General features: G+C 43.9%; 1 protein-coding gene across 3 annotated transcripts in view; it reads right to left on the reverse strand.

Annotated features, from left to right (window-relative positions):
* Positions 1-581: 581 nt before the first annotated feature.
* The window catches only part of FAM204A (family with sequence similarity 204 member A), a 28,335-nt gene continuing 9,618 nt past the window's right edge, over positions 582-19,298 (reverse strand). For all 3 annotated transcript variants that reach the window (XM_058671188.1, XM_058671189.1, XM_058671187.1), the window contains 3 exons: positions 14,894-14,983; positions 1,626-1,732; positions 582-1,382 (listed from right to left, as the gene is read on the reverse strand). In XM_058671188.1, the coding sequence (XP_058527171.1) occupies positions 1,331-1,382; positions 1,626-1,732; positions 14,894-14,983 (249 nt within the window). In that variant the 3' untranslated portion in view covers positions 582-1,330. The remainder of the gene's footprint in view (positions 1,383-1,625; positions 1,733-14,893; positions 14,984-19,298) is intronic.

Here is a 19,298-nt window from a genome sequence, read left to right on the forward strand (position 1 = left end):
AACACTCCAAAAGCACAGGGAAAAGAGAGAAGCCCAAACCAGGACGGGTCTGTGCGGGCTCTCAGACTGACAACACCCAAGGCACCGGCCCGCTCAGCAGTGACATTTTGAATGATCCAGGCGAAAGCGCTGGAGCGCACATGCAGCGGGTACTCCGCCCAACACAGGTTTCTGCAGGAAAGGTTCCTCTACTCCAGTGCGTGTTCACCTATCCATCTGAGATGGGGTGCTGGTGACAAATGTCGCTGCAGATGAGTTAGATTTTGTTAAAGCTCCAATGAGGATGGAGGAAAGGAGGCGGACTCAGAAACCAAGAGCGAGCTGTCGTTTCCTCACCTCCACCAAGCCGAGTGGGGAAGGGGCAGCGGACCACCAAGGCCTGCCCCAGATCACAGCGGTGACGGCTGCCATGCTCAGCTCAGCTGCTGGTCATCCCAGCTCCAAAGCTTCCCCAACCCACCAGAATGGGGAACCCCACCTCTAAGGCAGCCTACAGGCCACGGCACCATTCCCTTCTTTATCCTAATTAATGCCCTCAATCTTTCAAGGAGCAAAAGGAAAAAGCAGTAAAAACAAATAAATCAGTCATTGAATGGTTCAAAGTTGTATTATCTTGAGCCGCAATTACACCATTTTGTCTTCCAAGAACCAACTCTAAAAGAATGACATGACTGTGAGATACTTAGGAAGAGATTTGCAGGCAAAGCTGAATTTAAATCACCCTTGAACTATGACATTCTGTCTGGGTTTTTTTTGTAATAATTGATCTGAAAGTACACAAAATTAGTCAATTGCTTTTACTAGGTGAATAGGAAGTTACCAACTCTACTGCACCAGTAAAGAATCAGTAATTATGATTACAACATTAAGGTAACTAAAGTAATTTTAACAACAGTATCAGTTGAGACTTTTTTGAACTCACAATCAATCCACTATAAATCAAAAAAACACCATTCCAAAGTAAGTGCAGTTACACCAAGTACCGATAAGAAAGTACAAGGTCATTGACTATGCTATACCAAACAGATGAAAAGCAAAATTGATTTTCTCCTGCAGACCCATATAAATAAATAATACAATCCTATCCTTTTTTTCTATATGTATGCTCAGATTTCTTATACAAATAGCATTTCTTATACCAAATGTTTCATTTCATTGACTTCAATAACATGAACTCCTCAGAAAAAAAAGATAGAAAAGAGCTGATAACCGACTCCCAAATTTTACGCTTATTCTTCCATCAATTTCCTGATGGGTTTAACATAAGCAGGAAGACATTTTCAATAATTGAGCCCAGGAATCTACAAGGATCTCGCCGAAGTCTGCCAAGTTACATATATCCCATGTTGCTTTTGGTTTCCCATCTCTTCTTTGCTTCAAACCTAAAATGAAGAAGATAAAAATCTCAATTTATTTCTAAAATAAAATCAATACGTCGCTAGAGTAATGTGTTGACTAAGTGACCAAAGCAAAATAAACTTAAAACACCTTAACATACTCCATTTATAACAACCAACAGGACGAAGAAACATATCCACACTTAGAACCCAACCCTGGGGCACAGCAACCCCACATCAGCAGCAGGCACGAGGTACACCTGAGCACCCACGCAAAACCTCGCTTACCCCCACGCAAGCTTCTTCTTTTTTCGCGCAGCCTGTGAATTTTCGGCCTCCTTTTTGGCTTTCACATACTTGCGGCAGGCAATTGCTTTGGCAACTTTTACACCAAGCTAACAATTACAAAGAAAAAAAAAAGAGAAAACCAAAAATAAATATGTCAGCTAATACAAGTGTAATGAATAATGGAGAATTTCTGAGTAAGAAAGCCATGCCTAGAAAGGAGAATGGCTCCACCAGGTCTCCCTGAGCCAAGCATAATGAATGTATAGACATGGGCCACGTCCCCCTTGCTCTGGACCTCCCAGCAGCCCCTTTATCCGAGCTGCACAGTCTCCTGTATGGAAAGTCTTCCCAAACGGAGGCCCTCGAGGGCCCACAAAGGTAGTAATGAGGATCTGAAAGCTATTTCAGCATTTCAGTAGGCTGAGCAGGAATCTACCCCTGATAAGGCTGCACACACTGACAGAGACATCAAGTTTCTTTGCTCTGGGCTAGAATTACAGCAGCTCAGTATGGTCACACCAGTTATCTCTGGTTGATCAGAAGTTCTGATTGGCAGTCATAGATGTGATTAATAAAACATGGGAAAGCTAATTACTACTTCATAAATACAGTTTGCATGATGGGCCACAGCTTTCAATTCAGAGAAAGAGAGAGAAAAGAGTGGAGGGGGAGGGAAGTCTAGGCACCAGGACCCTGGAACCTAAACATTCCCAAAGCAGGGCTTCTGTTCACAGCCCTTACCCACTTGCTAGTCCTCTACGTCCACCCCAATACGCCCCACCCCTGCCCTGAAGTCTTCTCCAACTCTATCCCAAAGAAGCCCTTGTTCCTACACTACTCACACCCTGCCCAGCTTTCCTTGCCTTTCTCCAGCCCTTCTCACGCTGCAGAGCCGTTCACCCTCCGCGACCTCCAGGACAGGGATGAGCTCTCCTTTTGCGCTCGTTCAGTTACACCTACTGGAGAGGAGTGCTCTCTCATCTACTGACTTGCTCCACAAGTGCCCGCAAACAGCCTGGACTTGGCAGGGCCCCTTCCTGGAGTGGGAACTCCACCCAGGTCTCCTCCATGGCTGGCAGGGACCCAGTTTCTTGGAGCCATCATCACCGCCTCCCAGGATCCTCACAATTAGGGGCACAGCCCTAGAGGGCAGTCCAACACGGAACACAGGCAACTGAACCACTTGGCCAAACGCCCGCTCTTACTTCTAAGTGTCGCGCCAACGTAAACTGTTCAAGAGGATCTGTTACAAACCTTGTTTACTGAATTTCTTTTTAGTGTTTCTTGTTTTTTCTATTTCATCATTCAACCTAAAGCAGGTGAGTAAACAGTCAAGACTAGGGAAGAGAAGAGATGACCGGCAAGGCTCTCTACAGTCAACATATTAAAGCCTACACTCCAAGGATCTGCTTGCCAACAGTAAGACATGCTAGGCGGTTGAGAGTCCCTGGGTCAGGAAAGGTGCCCAATTAGGAGGCAAGGTGTGCCAGGTCTGAGCCATCTTTCATCTTATCTTGAGAAACAATTTCCTTTAGGGTGAACCAAGCAAGCAGTCACGAAGCATGGGAGGAAGTTGATAAATAGGATCAAAACTGGGTCTGATTTTGCAGTCCAGGAAAGAATACTATAAAGAACAGAAGCAGATGGAGAGCAACTGATGATCTAATTTCTGCGGCAGTTGGTCAATGTCAATAGAAAAGCCATGGATGAGATGAAAAAGATAAATAAGCCTGACTCCAGAAGCACTTGAGAAAGCAGACCTGCCTCCTGGGTTTTCTCCAAACTCCACCCAGCACTGGCAGCACGACTGTCACCAGCATCCTTTCCAAGGACAGCATTAAGTCAACAACCTGATGAAGGCACAAATGCAGGATTTTGCCAGGCACTGTGCTAGGCGCTGGAGACAAAGTATTCAACAAACAGGGTTCGTTTGCAAACTGTAGGGCTGGGCAGACGAGACTGTCAATCATTTTCGACTGTTTCAATACTGGCTCATTAGTTCTCCAGGTTGTCTTTTCTAGTTCTTTACCATAGTAAAGTCCACCTAAGTAAAGCAAACAAAAAGCTGAGAATCAAGGGGCTGTAGCAACATCATCTCAGGAAAAGAAAACTCTGGAAGAATGCTGGGGTATAACCTGCCATTAAGATGCCATTCACAGCCACCGTCCCACCCCTTCCCAAATCTACCTGTCACAGATGTAAAAATCAAGCTCCCATCTTCGGGTTAGGCTGTCAACACTGCAGGGTCAAACCCCAAACTACACTGGCTATACTGTGATTTCCTGCTTTCCGTCCCTGGGGAGGAGCAGGGATCTCACCCAGAGGTGCCACCTTCTCAACACGTGGCTTTCAGGGTTACCATGGCAGAAGGGCTGGAAGGTCCACGCCTCTGGTCTGAAGTGGCACTCCTCACTACTGCTCATGGTCCACAGGCCAGAATCACTCTCGGGCTCCACCTAAACGCAAGGGAGCTGAGCGCTCTGACGGTACAACAGGATACCCGGCAAGCAGTACGTGCTGCGAAATGCAGCTTGCTACCTGGGCTTCAGATGCAGGACAGGCTCTACAAGTGCATGTGGACAATTTAATCTCTGTTCTGTACCCCGTAGGCAAAAGGCAAAACACACAAAAATATCTACATTTTTCAATTAACTCCATTCTTATACACATCAATGTAATTTTGTTGTAGTTTTGCCAAATCCACTCCCTTCAAAATTAATTTACTTTGTATTTAAACGGAGCCTATATTAAAAAACCAAAAAAGATCTGAATCGTAGTATTAACAATAATAAGAAAATTCTGATAGTGCTACAAATTAAGATATAACTTTTTAAAATATATATATAAAACTTACTGAAATTTCCCAATACGAATTTCTTGGATTAAGAACAGACAAACCAAAGAGCACCACAATGTGGCTGGCCATGCATCACTTGACTTCAATGACCCCTCACCTTGACTCTGCAGATGGAAAAGCCTTGAACGTCCCTGCAGTGCTCGGCCAAGTCCAGCACACAGAGCAGACTCAGCGCGAACGCTCCCTACGACCTGCTCAAAGTCATTCAGAAGAGTGTGTGAAGTAAGTATCCCATGAAGAGCCCCACGACCTTGTGAACTCAGGAAACGTAACAAACGATCGGCTGCACCGGCAGCACTTTCAACACCACTCCTTCCTGTCAAGGATATTTTTCTAACTGCATTTTACTTGCAGTTAGGTTCAATGGAATGCTCCTCAATGGATAAACATTAAGCAGACCTGGTCCATGTATATTTTCCAGAGAAACATTTTCTAGAAAAGTCACAGCCTTCTTGCATCCTTCACATCCTTGAAATGACTGTACTTCACTTCCTTGGAAGCAGAAAAGGCTAAGAGACCCTTCCATGGCAGAGCTGGGGGTCCAGTCAAGAGGACTGACCTGTGTTCCAGAACAGGAAAGAACAGCACGCCGTGTTGCAGTATTACAGACAGGCTGACAAGAATCCCCCTTTCGCTTCCATAGAAAGAAAAACGCATCTTCACGCCCAACGTAAACACCACAAAAGCTTGGTCAATGGTTTCTATATTAAAAAACTGTTCCGGGTCATCAGATAACGACAGCAACATAATGTGGGAGACATTTTTGTTTTCTTAATGAATAAAAATATATACAGAATTTCTTGTATGGGGAGCCAAAGAATCAGCGTTTTCCATATAGAACATCCAATATTTTGCTGCATTTTAATTAAGGTGTCTAAACATTATCACAAAGAACTGCAAATTGGTCGGAGCATGCGGTACGGAAAATTAAGCTCTAAAGGCTTTTTATCACCATATTTCAGGAACCAAGGGTGTAAAATGTTCTAATTTGGGATATATTAAAAGCCATAAAAGGTCTTTCAAAAAGATTAATGGTACTTTGCTTGGATTTAAGATAAGGGCTTTAGCTGGTTGGAAAAGCAGGGCCCGGGCTGGACCCTGGAGGCATTCATCTTTACAGCCACTTGGAAGATTTGTAAAGGCGTCTGCATAACCTCAAGCAAATGCACGGCGACATTTTTTTAATTCCTTTCAATTTTACAGGTTTAGCATGTGCAAATCATACTGGGTTGTAAAATAGATATAATGGCACATCCTCAAGAGTAGAGATTTTTTTAAAAGACAAACTTCAAAATCAAGTTGAGCTTCTCATCAAACCTTGTCATTATAAAGTTTGCTGATAATCATTTGCAGCATCTGGCTCAAACAGCTTAATCCAGCGTGACTGTAAACTTATCCATTTCATAAAATATTTTACTCATCTCCAAATTACTAGCTTGTAACAGATTTATGAAGTTTCCCCCCGTTTGAACACTTTCAAGGCACTTACTTAAAAATACCAATTATCATACTTTAACTTTTTATGGAATAATAGGTCTCTATGAAAAATATTTATGCCATTCCCTTTTGTTCTTTAATTAAATGAAAACAGATGTTTTCTGAAGTAAAGCGGAACCATTACTGGAGTACTTAAAGCGTTAAGGTCTTTAATTTTTATATCAGTTTGGTCGACAATTCCTGATTGTCTTTACTCAAGCTCAACATTAATGTCAAGCAAGTTACCTAGGAGACGAAAGAGATCAAAGAGACAAAAACCCCTCCAATGTCTGATTAATCAAGCCTGCAAACAGCTTATTTCTTTTAGCCTGCATGCAAGTATGAAAATGAGATTCTGGGAGCCGAACATCGTGCAGATTTGTTCATTCTTATCAGAACAAAGCCAGCGGCAGCTCATTTCATGGATCGCTGGCACTGCCATCAGTGCGACACAGAACGGGTGACAGCTCCTCATTCTGAGGCTTGAACAAAATTAGCAAAAAGTCGGCACAAATTAGCCTCTCATCTCTTCAGTAATATGACATTATTCATTTACTTTTTATCCAATTTTTAATTTTTCCCTTGTCAGCTATCCCCTTCCAGTATCTCCTGCATGGCATCATAAAATACCTTGTAAAAAACAAGAAAGAAATAGCCAAAGTTTCAATAGCATGCAAAGTTCAAGGAGCAAATAAGAAAAATCTGTTCCCCTGACTGGTAAATGCTGTGGGTTTTTTGAGTAACTCCCAAAACTTCCCACGAATATCAACAAAAACAGGTTAGGATGCCATAAGGCTAGGGGTCTTAGGAAGTCAGTGATGTGTTTCAATAAGGAACATAATGTGGCTAATGCGTTTCACGCAGGGTCCATGCAATGATAAATTCAGGACAGCCACATCTGGACTGGCCCTCTCTCTCCACGGTCACACCTGAGATGCCAAAGCTCTGAGGACAGCAACCAAGCTATGCCAGACTCTAAATCAAATCATTTGCTTCCTGCTACAGGAAATAGCCATAATTTCATTGTCATCTTGAAATGTGTCAAGTATAGATTTGCGTATGTTTGTATACTACCTATACCTACATGGGCACATGACTGTATCCACATCTACTGAGCCTCATACCTACAACTTCAAACCAAAATCCAGCCACTTGTCTTTAAAATGAACATACACAAACCTTCTTAACATATATATATGTAAATGTCCTCACAACAACATATGCAGTTATATGATTCCATAGTGAAATAGTTTACTTAACACCTGTTTTAATGATGACTATTAAGGCTTCAAATTATTTGTAGATTGCAGTACTCCAAAAGAGGAAGAAAAGATGCTACACTATTGAAATTACTCCTGGATACAGACATTTATAGTCAAGTAACTTATTTCATTCATAAGGGCAAAAAGCATTTAAAAAATGAACCAGAAGCTGTTAGATGCTTTACACAGCCCCCATAAGAGACAGTTTTTTAAAAGAACTGTAGTACTGTTTTCAGCAATTTCTTTATCTCTGTTCTTCTAAGTAAGAAAGCCTATTAACAAGCTTTGAACTTAAAATCACATTTACAATAATGTGCCATCAACAGTTTTATAAGCTAATTAGAAAAAGATTAATTAATGACTGGCTGCTAATAAAATGGCAATCATGAAGAAAGAAACCAAGGGTGCTAAGCTTCAACTACCACCAATTAAGAGCTAATTACAAACAAATTATATATGTGTTTTGCTGTGGGCTTTAATTTACTAAAATGGTTTTAATTAAAAGAGAAAACATGCTGATTAATTGAACTGCAGAAAAAATCTACAGTATAAACTGTGCTTTGTCTGTCTCTTTAATTAGACTTGTAACATCTGAAATCTTTCTTAAAGGTTAGTTAAAAGCACAGATAAACATAATTAAAAGAGAGCATAAGGAACGCTTTCTGAGGTGATCACCCAGTCAGGCCCCAAAGGTTAAAAGAAAACAACCCCCTCCAGTGGGATGTGCAGGCGCACACGCACACAGACACACCAGCCCAGTGCACCGAGATCACTTCTCCCATCAGACGCTCCAACTTCAAGGGTGGACGCAATCTCTGTGTAGAGGAGCCTGTCTTTAGATGTAAAGGAATTCACCCAGGTCCCTCCTTCCTTGAACATAGCTCATTTTCCATACATGCTACGGTGCTCATCTACACGTAACAGCGGAATGATTCACATGATCACGCAATGCTTTGACAACAAGGCTTCCAAGAATTAAAATAAGCATTTAAAGGGTTCCCCCAGACTACACGCACGCACACTGTAAAACAAATGATGCATGGAGGACTTCAGCATTACAAAGCCCTGAGAGACGACCAAAGTCAATGAAAGGGAGTCCATTCTAGAAAGGCCCTTAACAGATACACACTCTTCTCCCAAGGGAAAAGTCTCCCACCTGCCCCCAGCTGACGGAGCTGCGGACTGGCCAACGCCCCTTCTCACGGCTAAGGGGTGAACCAGGGCAAAAGAGAGCCGTCCTATCCGCCACTGCCTGATCAGAGAGAGGCAAAAAGGAATAAATACAAGAGAAAGGAAGGAATGAAAGAGTAGTGAGACAGGAAAGCGGGCTGTCAAACGCGTTTGCCACAGACTGCTGACATCAGGTGACTCTGGATAAAATGAAAGTAAAAATGCAAGCACCAGTTTTCAGAGCAAGACCATTGGTTAGATTCTACCCTGGTAGTAGCGGCAAAACAATTTCCTTTCCAAAAAATAAAATGCTGGAGACTTTGGATTTAAATCCTTAGTATATACACATAAACCACACTCACCGCATCTTTACTGTTTGCCGGGTCTTCAGTGGCTGGCGTTCACAGTAATGAAGTCAGCAGAACGAACCTGCCACCCTGTAGCAGGGTCCCAGGGACTTGCGTCTGTAACAGCTAATGCAATACACTGTTCAGCTGTATACCTGAGCAAACTGTTTTGCCTTGGTAACATGGTTGTCAAGATACTTCTACCTAAAGAAAGTATCCATGAAAACAGGAAGAAAACAATTTTCCTGTCTGGATTATAGAATAAAGGGCTCAATCTGGATTATAGAATAAAGGGTTCAGAACTAAAATATGTGCTTCAATGTAACAGGTTCTTCAATTCAGCCATATTTGCTTTTATTTGTTGATAGACATAATAGCACTGACTAGGAGTCATTTTAAGTATGACAGTATGTCTATTAGTTAAGATATTTAAATAAATGTTAAATAAATGTTTCCATTTTGAGCTATAGGGATGTTAATATCCCAGGTAGTCTAATACGAAAATCAGTCAAAACAGTACTCTTCAGGAGTGCTACTCCTGGCTTCAGACTCCTATTGTGCTGGGATAATACAAAGCTGACATCTCCTGAAAACTAACAATCCAGCGAAACCACAGTCTCACAGCAATGCCACCTGGACAATCTAAATGCTGGACCAAGGCGCCCAGTTCCCGGCGCATCACAGAGAAATAATTATTTCCCGGGGGTACACTAACTGCACAACCGCTCCTGAATCCTTCCTACACTAGCCCTTCTAATGAGAATGATTTTGCATTTTCTAGGAAGCTACTCTCAAAAACAGAACTTGGGCTGTATTAAACTGTTAATAACCTGCCCAAATTTAGAAAGCATTTAATCCATATGGATACGAAAGAAAACCATTTTGTTCAAACTCCGGTTTTTGAAAAATGCCACTCTGGCCTTCTTTGGTTAAAGATTAGCAAGCATTCATACTTTTGACATTATTAACGTACAACTGGAAAACTAACGATTTAAGCACAGTCCACCCTATAATAAAATTAAATTCCTGGCTTAATCCATTCTACCAACACAGTATTTAAAATGAAAGATATGTACACTCTGATATATATTTTTTATCATTTCTACCTGTGATACCTTGGGTAGATATCTAAATATGCTTACTAGCAAGTCACTGCTTGAGGTCTTTATTCATTAATTCAAGAGAAGAAGCTTTAAAATATAAAAACATTTTATGGTATCACTAGTCTAAACTGAAGGGGTTTTGGCCTTAAAAAAAGAGGATAGGGGTTATAACCAAAGTGTCTCATTAGTGAATACTTAGTATCTTGCAAATACTCAAGGAACAGTAGGACTTCTTACTCTAGGCTGCCATAAATGTTAAAATGTTTCAAGTTGAAGGACTGGTGGTATCAAGAAGTCAAGTGCAGGCAAGGCTTTTAGTCACTTATAGAAAAGCTCACCTTTAAGGCCGCAAGCTATACAAAGCCCAAATACAATTTCTAGGCAGCTCCTCTTCCCCACTCGATTCTTCCTGATGCTGCACTGTGCGAACCTCAGCCGACTCAGGTCATCCATCGCCCACAGAGTTGACGCATCCGATGGCAGGAGCACACCGGGCACTGCTGTCCAAAAGCTGCCGTTCTCCTGCAAGCGACTAACACACAGATGCCCACAGACCCTGCTTATGTGCTCTCAGTCAAGCTAACTGCTGCCTACTTAGTTAAACCTAGGCTTTAGAACTTAATTTCAAAACACTTGCTTCTGCTGGTTTCTCTACATTAGCAGGACCCAGGCAGTAACGAAGACAAGGTGTCAGGAAGAGTGTCCCAGAGAATGGCATTCGCAAGGGTCGTCATCAATGAGCCAAATCTGAGGCTAACAAGTCTCAAGTATCTCTGAGTGTTCATAATACACTGTAAACCATTATTTCTTCCAATAAGAACCACCTCATCAATATGATAAAAAAAATCCATGTCATTTCTCCTCCTGGACCGAACAATCCAGTGACCAACGGGAGGTACAGCCTCCAGCAGAGCAGCACACGTCCTGGGCTGCACGCGTGATGCGGAGCCATGCCCTCCAGCCCGGCCGGCCTTCTACCGTCTTCATTCGTTCACAGCCACGGGGTTCCGGGAGAACATGGGCCTGCTGCAGCACCGACAGCGCGCCAGCAGCCTCAAGTCTGGCACGCTGCTGACCCAAGGAGCTGCTCTCAAGACCTGTGCTGACACTGTTCTACTTCTGGCCTCTTTCTTCTCTCTACTGCTGCCGCCCTATTGGTTTCACAGGCTTATAAATGTTGAACATCAAAAATCAGTTTCATTGATTACGGTTGGAGAAGGCTTTCAGAACTCTGGGATCTGTGCCCCGGAGCGCGGGCTTTATCAGCAGGTCCCAGTCACTGCTTCTTGCAAAAATAAAATGGGACTGACTGAAAACCCATACACCTGATTTCCAAAAGAACACTGCCATGCAAGCACACACTTAATCCAAAGGGCTCTGGCCCACTCACACAAGCCTCTCCAAATTCCATCTCTTACATCTACAGTCACTGGCACCCCGGGGGGAAACATAAAAAATGAAATCTCAAACTCAACCATTCATTCAAAAATTCCATCCTGATCAGTACCTTCTTCCCAATGCTTCGGTAATTGTGGCATCAGTATTGTTCCAGCACGTTTCCACATAGCAACCATCTAGCTGTTTTTCCGCTTAACACACAGAAAAGAATGGGATCCGATGTTTTTCGTATAATCAGAATTCTCTGATCCTACACTAAATATTTTATTAGGACAAAGCATTTATCTGGAACTAAAAAGACTACTTGAGAAAAATATCTATTAGCTTTGCACTGCTGAAAATGTGACATATATCTAAAGCAACCTCATTTGTCAAACATTTGAGAAGCCATCGGAGTCCACGAGGACAGGAAACAGTGAGTAAGTTACACAATCCCCACCTCTAAGACAGCGACAGAACAAACCTAAGGCAGAAGCCTGGCACCCTCTGAGGTCACAACAGTGCTGCCATGTCCCAGGCCCTACTTCGGCTCCTGCCAGGCACCTGCCTGCAGCACGTGGGAAGTAAAGCTCACCCAGGACCATCCAGACAGGCAGAATGGCAACAAGGGTGGGCTGACTGGGAAAATGGGACCCCAGCCCAGCCCGGCGCAACATTTGAGAAAACAGTATCTAGAGTCATTTAACAATCACCATAATATTAACTGTCCCCAGCAAAACAGAAAAAAAATAAAATAAAATAAATACAGCAATGGTTGCTAAAGCTAGTTATTTCAAAGTGTGAGAAAGAATATTTATGCGGTCTCAGCTTATTCTGTCTCTCCATAAAACACTCACTTGTTACAAACTGAAACATAGTAACATCATGATAGAGAAATCCAGAGCTATCACCTTAATCAAACATTTAAAGTAACCCATCAATAGAAGGAACAGTTAGTGTGTGGCTCTGGGGAGCCTGACTTGAAAAGTACCATCAATTCTACATTATTTCTGACAAAAAAGCATAGCCTAAAATTAATCCTGAAGAAATCCCAGGCAAGCCACACTTGAGGGCCACGCTAAGGATCACTGGCCTCCACCCAAGTCTTCAAGCAAGTGAAGGTCCTGGGCAAAGAGGATGGGCTGAGGAGCCACTGCAGGTGCAAGCCGACCAAGCAAGGCTGGCAACAAACTGTGCTGGGAAAACAAACATTGCTTCTGCTATGAAGTAAACCAGTCAGACAACTGGAAATTTTAAATAAAAGTGCACAGATTCAAAAAAATGAAAGCAGGTGTTATGAAGTGTTAACATTTCACTTATCTGGAAAAATAGGAAGCCCTTTTACAAATGTTACAACCGTGAATGCCTGAAATAATTTCAAAATAAAAGCTGAAAAGGAATACAACAGTAAATGCATTCAAGTGGACATTTCAGCGCTGCTATTCAGCCTTATTAGGATGTGTCCCCAGCTCCAGACCCTGACCCCAGTTTCCCACCCAGTCCAGAGAGGCGGCAGGGATGGCTCCAGTTGCTGGCTCCTGTCCCCACTGGGAGGCCCGAGTTCCCACTCCTGGCTCCAGTCACAGCTCTCACCAGCATGTGCAGAGTCAACTGGCAGATAAACAGGAGCTCTCTCTGGTCTCCTGACTTCCCAAATAAATAGCTAATGCACAGCCAGCAACAGACCACGTGCAGCCCTCACTTGAGTGTGGACTACCAGGCTCTCTGCCTTAGCCTCTCTTCCTGGAGCAAGGAGAAGCTGGCGGCACTGGCTGGCGGGGCTCTGCTAGTCACAGGCACTGTTAGCACACAACTCCTGCATGCCCCAAAGGAAGCCCAGAGAGGCACGAAGAACCAACCGAAGACACAGAAATCCACAGGAACCCTAAAATCAGTAGGGTAGCCACATTCTACAATTCTGCTGGTTTTTCTCAGGTGCCTGTCTTTACTCGAACTATCTAGTAGATTGTTCATACAGCCCGACCCCCCACTAGAGGGGCATTCCACTACCAGTTCTTTAGAAAGGTTTGTGCCTGATCCAAACGAGGTGGATATGCAGCCCAAGCGGCAATGGCTTCCACCGGCCTTCCTTCAGTGACACACACACCAGTGACAGGTCACTGCTACTCTGAGCGCTGGTCAGGCTCCTAAAGCCCCCTAGACCTCAAACCACGTCCCCCGTCCCACTAGGGTTTCAATGGACTCCCATCCAGAGCAGTGGACGTGTCTACTTGCTGTGGTGTCTGCCTCCAACTCCAACACTGCTTTCTTATACTTCCTAGCTAGCCAAGAAATTAAACCACTGTCCTGCACAGTGAATCCCAATACATATCACAACATGGATGAATCCTGAAAACCTTACTCTAAGTGAAATACACTTAATATTAATAGAAATGGAAATGTTACAGGATTCCACTTCAAGAGAAATCTACAGAAGTCAGGTTCACAGAGACACAACTGGTTGTGAAGGGAGGCCCAGGAAGCCCGGGGGATTCCTGTCTTTTGAGGAAGAGGTTCAGTACCGCAAGATAAAAGGAGCTCTGGAGACACACTGCAGTGGCACCTGCGAGGCGACCTGCCAAACTGCAAATCCCACGTTGAACAGAGGGTCTGCTAAAAAAGTAGCAGAAAAGCTACTTTACACGCACACACACTTTCTCTTCCTCACATATTATACATACAAGTGTATAAATGATTATACATACAATGATTATACATACAATGATTATACATACACGTGTTTAATGTCACAAATGATTTTGAAAGGCTTAGGAAACAGGATAATCTCAAATAATCTCAAATAGCCTTTCTTTTGAATTTGTTTTTCACTATACAAAAATAAAAAATTCAGACAATCCTTCAACCTCAGAGGAAAACAGACGGAGGAGAGGCGGAATGTAAACACCACAACAGTCAGCAACAGCAGGATTCTGCGGCACCTGATGATGAAAGGCAGTATGTCCACAGAACAGTCTGCTGAAGAGCAAGTCCATTTCCAGTTTTGTTTAGAAAAAAACTTCCCGTGCAGGTAAGAATACTGAGTAGCAGCTTACACAAATAACCTTTGTGAAGATTCTCTTCCAAAAAGGACCCAAAGGAATTACAGAACACTAAACATGGCACCTATGTGCCAGCGTGAGCGCTTGGGTCTACCCGGGATGTCCTTAGCTGGGGGAGTGTCCCAGACCCCCTGCCCCAGGGAGGTGAGAAGCTTCCTGTTGCCTTTTGGAGCTGGAAAGAGTGTGGGAAGTGCCTGTCAGTTTCATACTGCAGACCAAAGGAAGGGAAGGCTGGAAACTGGAAAACAGAGGAGGATGTGCAGAGCCAGGAGAGGTGGAGGGGAGGGGTGTGATGGAGAACACAAGCTGCTCCAAGCGGGAGGACCTGAAGAAACACTGCCCTCACTCACACCTGGGAAAACCTACCAGAGCCAGTCAAATCTAAGGATTATTCCCAGCGTTAAGTTTTAGATCAAAACAATTTAAAAATACTGAAGACAAAAATCGTATTTGTCATTTTAATAGTAAATGGCAGGACAAGCAGGAACAAAACAAAAAGAAATACCTCGGGTCATGTATTTCCCCATGACCTTATGAACTTATCAATGACAATCCAAGAACACACATCCAGCTGGGAGAAGGTGCGAGCCCAACCAGCGTGCCGGCAGCCCACCTACCTCGCGCACAGCCAGCTGGTTACTGAGCTCCTCGGCCTTCTCAATGTCCCACTCCTCCACAGCCTGGTCGATCCTCTTTTCAAGGCCCGACTAGAAAGGAAAGACAGTTAAAAATCAAGGGCAGAAAAGGAAGGCAAACATTTGCAAGCCAAGCCAACACACAACTTCACCAAGTGCATCACTCACGCCGACCACTGAATCCCCACTCCACCCCGTAAGGCGGCTGGCACAGTTTCCAGGAACGGATGAGAAGTCTCCTATCTGCTACATGGAAACAAAACCATGGGGTGGTCTCTGATGTCCGTTCACCAATGCCTCCTCAGGACCTGGCATGACAAGTGGCTGTTATGCTTGCTCCTTCCTATAGCTGGAACCCTTGCTTCAAGTCCTTGGCCACAGCCACAGGGCTCTGGTTTTTTTTGTTTGTTTGTTTGTTTGTTTGTTTCCCATTCTTATCCTGTGGTCATCTACCAGCCTTTAGGAATTTCCCTTCTTTGTGTTTCTGCAGAACCCCCCTCATCCAAACACCTCAGACTCACTTCCCCCAACGTGCTTCGCCCTCCAGGAGCAGCCCCCTACCCCCTCAGCAGTCCACACTTCGGGCCAGTGCCACTCCAACAGTGGCCTGTCTGATCTTACCCATTCTTAGCCAAGGAAAGCAGTAACTGAGCCCCGCTCCCACCCTTCACCTCGGTCACTTGGTCACTAGGGGTCTCCGCTGCTGACCCGCCCCTGCTCAGTCCATGCAGCAGCTCTGCAGCCTTCTAACTCCACAGGCTTCCTGATGACAGAAGACCCAGGCATGGCCACTCCTTCACGTCAGACCCCCAAGTGTCACGGAGAGTGATCGGGGGAGGAAGACACACTTTGCTTTTGTCAGCAACGCCCATGAACAATGTGGGTATCAGCTCATCAATCACTCTGTCCCACCAACTTGCTAACCTCCCTTAGATTATCACGAAGCCATAGGCTAAACAAGGGTCAACGTAAGGAAGGGGAGAAAGACATTCCTTTGAGAAATATGACTGGCTGAGCTCCTAGGTGTAACTGTCATGTAAAAATAAATCAGTTGAAACTATAAATCCATCCTTTCACCAGCAAGCAACTCCCATGGCCCCAGCTTTTCTGAGTAGCACCTAACAGGATGAGCAAGTTCGAGCAGAAAGAAGGCTGGACCAGAAGTCAGGAAGTGCGGCACTGCCCTGGGCAGAGCCGCTGGACTCGAGTCTCCTCTCCCACAAAGACAGTATGCACACTGCTTTGGTGACCAAAATGCCCTCCTTCATTTTCAACTTGGTTTTCGGTGCTTCTGTAAGTTTTTAAAAATGTCAACAGCATTAGTGAGATATAATTAGCTATAATATTTATATTCTATAATATAAATTAGTCAGATATATTTAATTTTCACTCCCTTCTTCTTGGCAATTTAAGCAAAACAGAATCTTTTTTTTTTTTTTTGGCTCTGAGAAATTCTCAGTTCCATACATACACCTAAACTTTCTATAAGATCACACTAACATTTCAAGTGCATTTAAAATGGTTATATTAGTTTTAAAAAAAAAATTCTCCCATACAACATTTCCACCTCCACAAAACCCTAAGTCCCTAAAAGCTTACAGCAGCATGGGTGAGGGGACAGACCCGGGCTCAAACCCCAGGTCCCCACTGAGGAGCTAAGCAGACCTGCTGAGTCCCTAAACCTCCATGATCACAACGGTGCATGCGCAGTAAAATGTGAGTAAAACCATGTTCTCTGCAAAGTTATATTAAGAGTCAGAGACACACCTGAACCCCTTACCCAAGTTTTCAGAAGACAGCTGTCGTTCAATAGCTGTTGGCATGATTTTGCCCAGACATCATGACAGCATTAAATGCAATGCAGGGGCTCATCTCTACACAGCCAGACTGTAGCACAACTCTGCAAGGCTCTCAAAAACAAATACAAGAACCTGAGTTTGAGTGAGTACAGTCCTATAAATTATTTCACTGATGCTTTCCTGGAAAGCCTGAGGTTGAACCCAAGACTAGCTGTATCTACTTATCTAATGTCCAGTATGTCTCCCAGACCTCAGGAGAGCCAGGAGGTACAGCGCATGGGCTGCAATGCCTTGGCGGGTTTCTATGTTGCTTGTGGCTAGAAGCAAAATTGAGCCCAAGATGATCCCAACACAGACAAACCAACTTAGGGATGCAATGCGGCCACATGAGAATTCCTCCAGGGACAGTATCTCAAGGGCCCATCAGGCAACAGCTGTCCTCTAATGAACAGCTCTGCTACACACGTCAAGAGGTCAAGGCTACAAACAGCTAAGAAAGCTGTGCTACCAGTTTTACTATCATACATTAGTCACCCACGCATACACATGGGGAATATCTTGTAGTAATACATTGAATAAAGGACTTGAAGTCAAATTCCACAGCAACACATTTTGACAGAAGCTCTGCCACATAATCATTTAGCCGGATAATATATTCAATGTTGAAGCTCAACAGAAACGAATTACCCACTGAAGCTTGCTTTACTATGACAGGACCTAAATAGGGAAAAACGATGCAATTTCTCCATAGAGAAAAAAACTACTCTTACATGTAACTCACATATTTACCCTGTCACCTCAATACCTAGGTAAGTCACAACAACTTAAATCCTGTAAGTCTAGTTTGTAAGAATCCAAGTTCAGGGGCTGGTGTGGTGGTACAGCAGGCCTCCGTGTGCCAGTGCCAGCATCCGTAAGGGCCCGGTTCCTATCCTGGCTGCTCCACTTCCCATCCAGCTCCCTGCTCGGGGCCTAGGAAAGCAACGGAGGGTGGCTCAAGTCCTTGGGGCAGTGCACCTGCCTGGAAGGCTGAGAAGAAGGTCCTGGCTTCCAGCTTCGGATCAGCTCAGTTCTGACTATTCTGGCTGTTTAGGAGACGAGTCAGACCTCTCTCTCTGTAAAATTAGCCTTTTAAGTAAAAATAAATAAATCTTTACAACAAAAATCTAAGTTCAGTTATTCAGAAAAATCCACCTTTGGGAGCAAATGACTTGTGTTTTGGGTCTCATTTCACTTCTGAACTGTTGTCTGCTCAGCTTCAGCTCCTCCTTCTGTGAACACTACTGGCCCTGCCTCGTACGGGGAGGACAGCAGAATCAAGAGGGAGCACTCTGTAGCTCATCCCAGGGACACTCCACAGTGCCAACGGAAGCCTTCCTGTTCCAATGCCTCCTGCCCACAGCACTGTCCTCCATATGGCCACGCCTGCTGCATGCAGGCAGCCAGCGTTTCATGCCATGTAGGTACTGGAGTTTGGTGCAAGAGTGGCTGGAGAAAACACTGGTATAGAAACAGGGCTGCAAAAGCTATGCTTGGCATGGGCAGTTTTTCTCCCAACAACAAGTTTTAAAACCACCAGATATTGTACAATTACTTCAAAAATTAATGAAAGTACAGCTGGCTTTTCATGTCAAAAAGCATCCAGTAAGTAAACATGAAACTACTTCACTAATGACTGCTGACTATTCAAATTGACTCAACTAAAGAATACCTGTGATAGTGAAATTAATGAGTAAAATTTATCCTAAAGAAATTCCTACAGATCCAAACTAATTGTTATGATTTCAGAATGACTAGTAAGTCCCAGAACTGCTGCCAGAAACACAGGTATAGCTGTACTTAATACAAAGAACACTAAAGTACCATTGGGTATGACAATGGTACTTTAAGCAAAACAAACAAGCTTCTTGGCGGGGCTTGGAAGACGGTAACGGCAGTGTTCTAAACATCCATTCTCCACAGCTTTTCAAACACCCGATCACATCAGACAAGATGAAGAAGTCTGTACCGTGTTACCTTCCCAAGGGTTGCAGGAATGCAAAATAAGAAGGCTGAGCCACGGCAGGAGACCCCCCGGCTGGAGACCTCCGGCAGGAGACCCCTCGGCTGGCTCCAGAGAAGGAGAACAGGAACCGAAGGTCAGGGTTTCAACATCCTCTCTATGTAGGGTAGGCAAGAACTATCTGCTGGCCTCATTCCTACTCTAGTTTCTACATCGTGCCTCTACTATGGGCATTCCTTAAGAGCTATTCAGGGTACAGATTTCGGCACAACACCAAAAGAGGTGATCCCAGACAGAACAATGCACCTGTAACGAGCATGCAATTACAATGAACTCCTTAAGAGCCAACAACTGGACTTCATTAAGTTTTTCCTTTCATTTTTGCGTAAATTTATCTGTTGACTATTAAGGCCTGGCAAAATTAGGACCAGGCACAGGGCTGGCCAGCACGGTTTCTGTGCTCAGAGTCCTAACTTTTTCTGTGGGGTGCTGTTTAAAGACAGGAACATTTCCCGTCAGGAAAACTCAAACTCCTAACACAGCATGGGGATGATTCAAAAAAAAAAAAAAAAAAAAAAAAAACCCT

Source organism: Ochotona princeps, chromosome 13, assembly GCF_030435755.1.
Source record: "Ochotona princeps isolate mOchPri1 chromosome 13, mOchPri1.hap1, whole genome shotgun sequence".
Taxonomy (NCBI): domain Eukaryota; kingdom Metazoa; phylum Chordata; class Mammalia; order Lagomorpha; family Ochotonidae; genus Ochotona; species Ochotona princeps.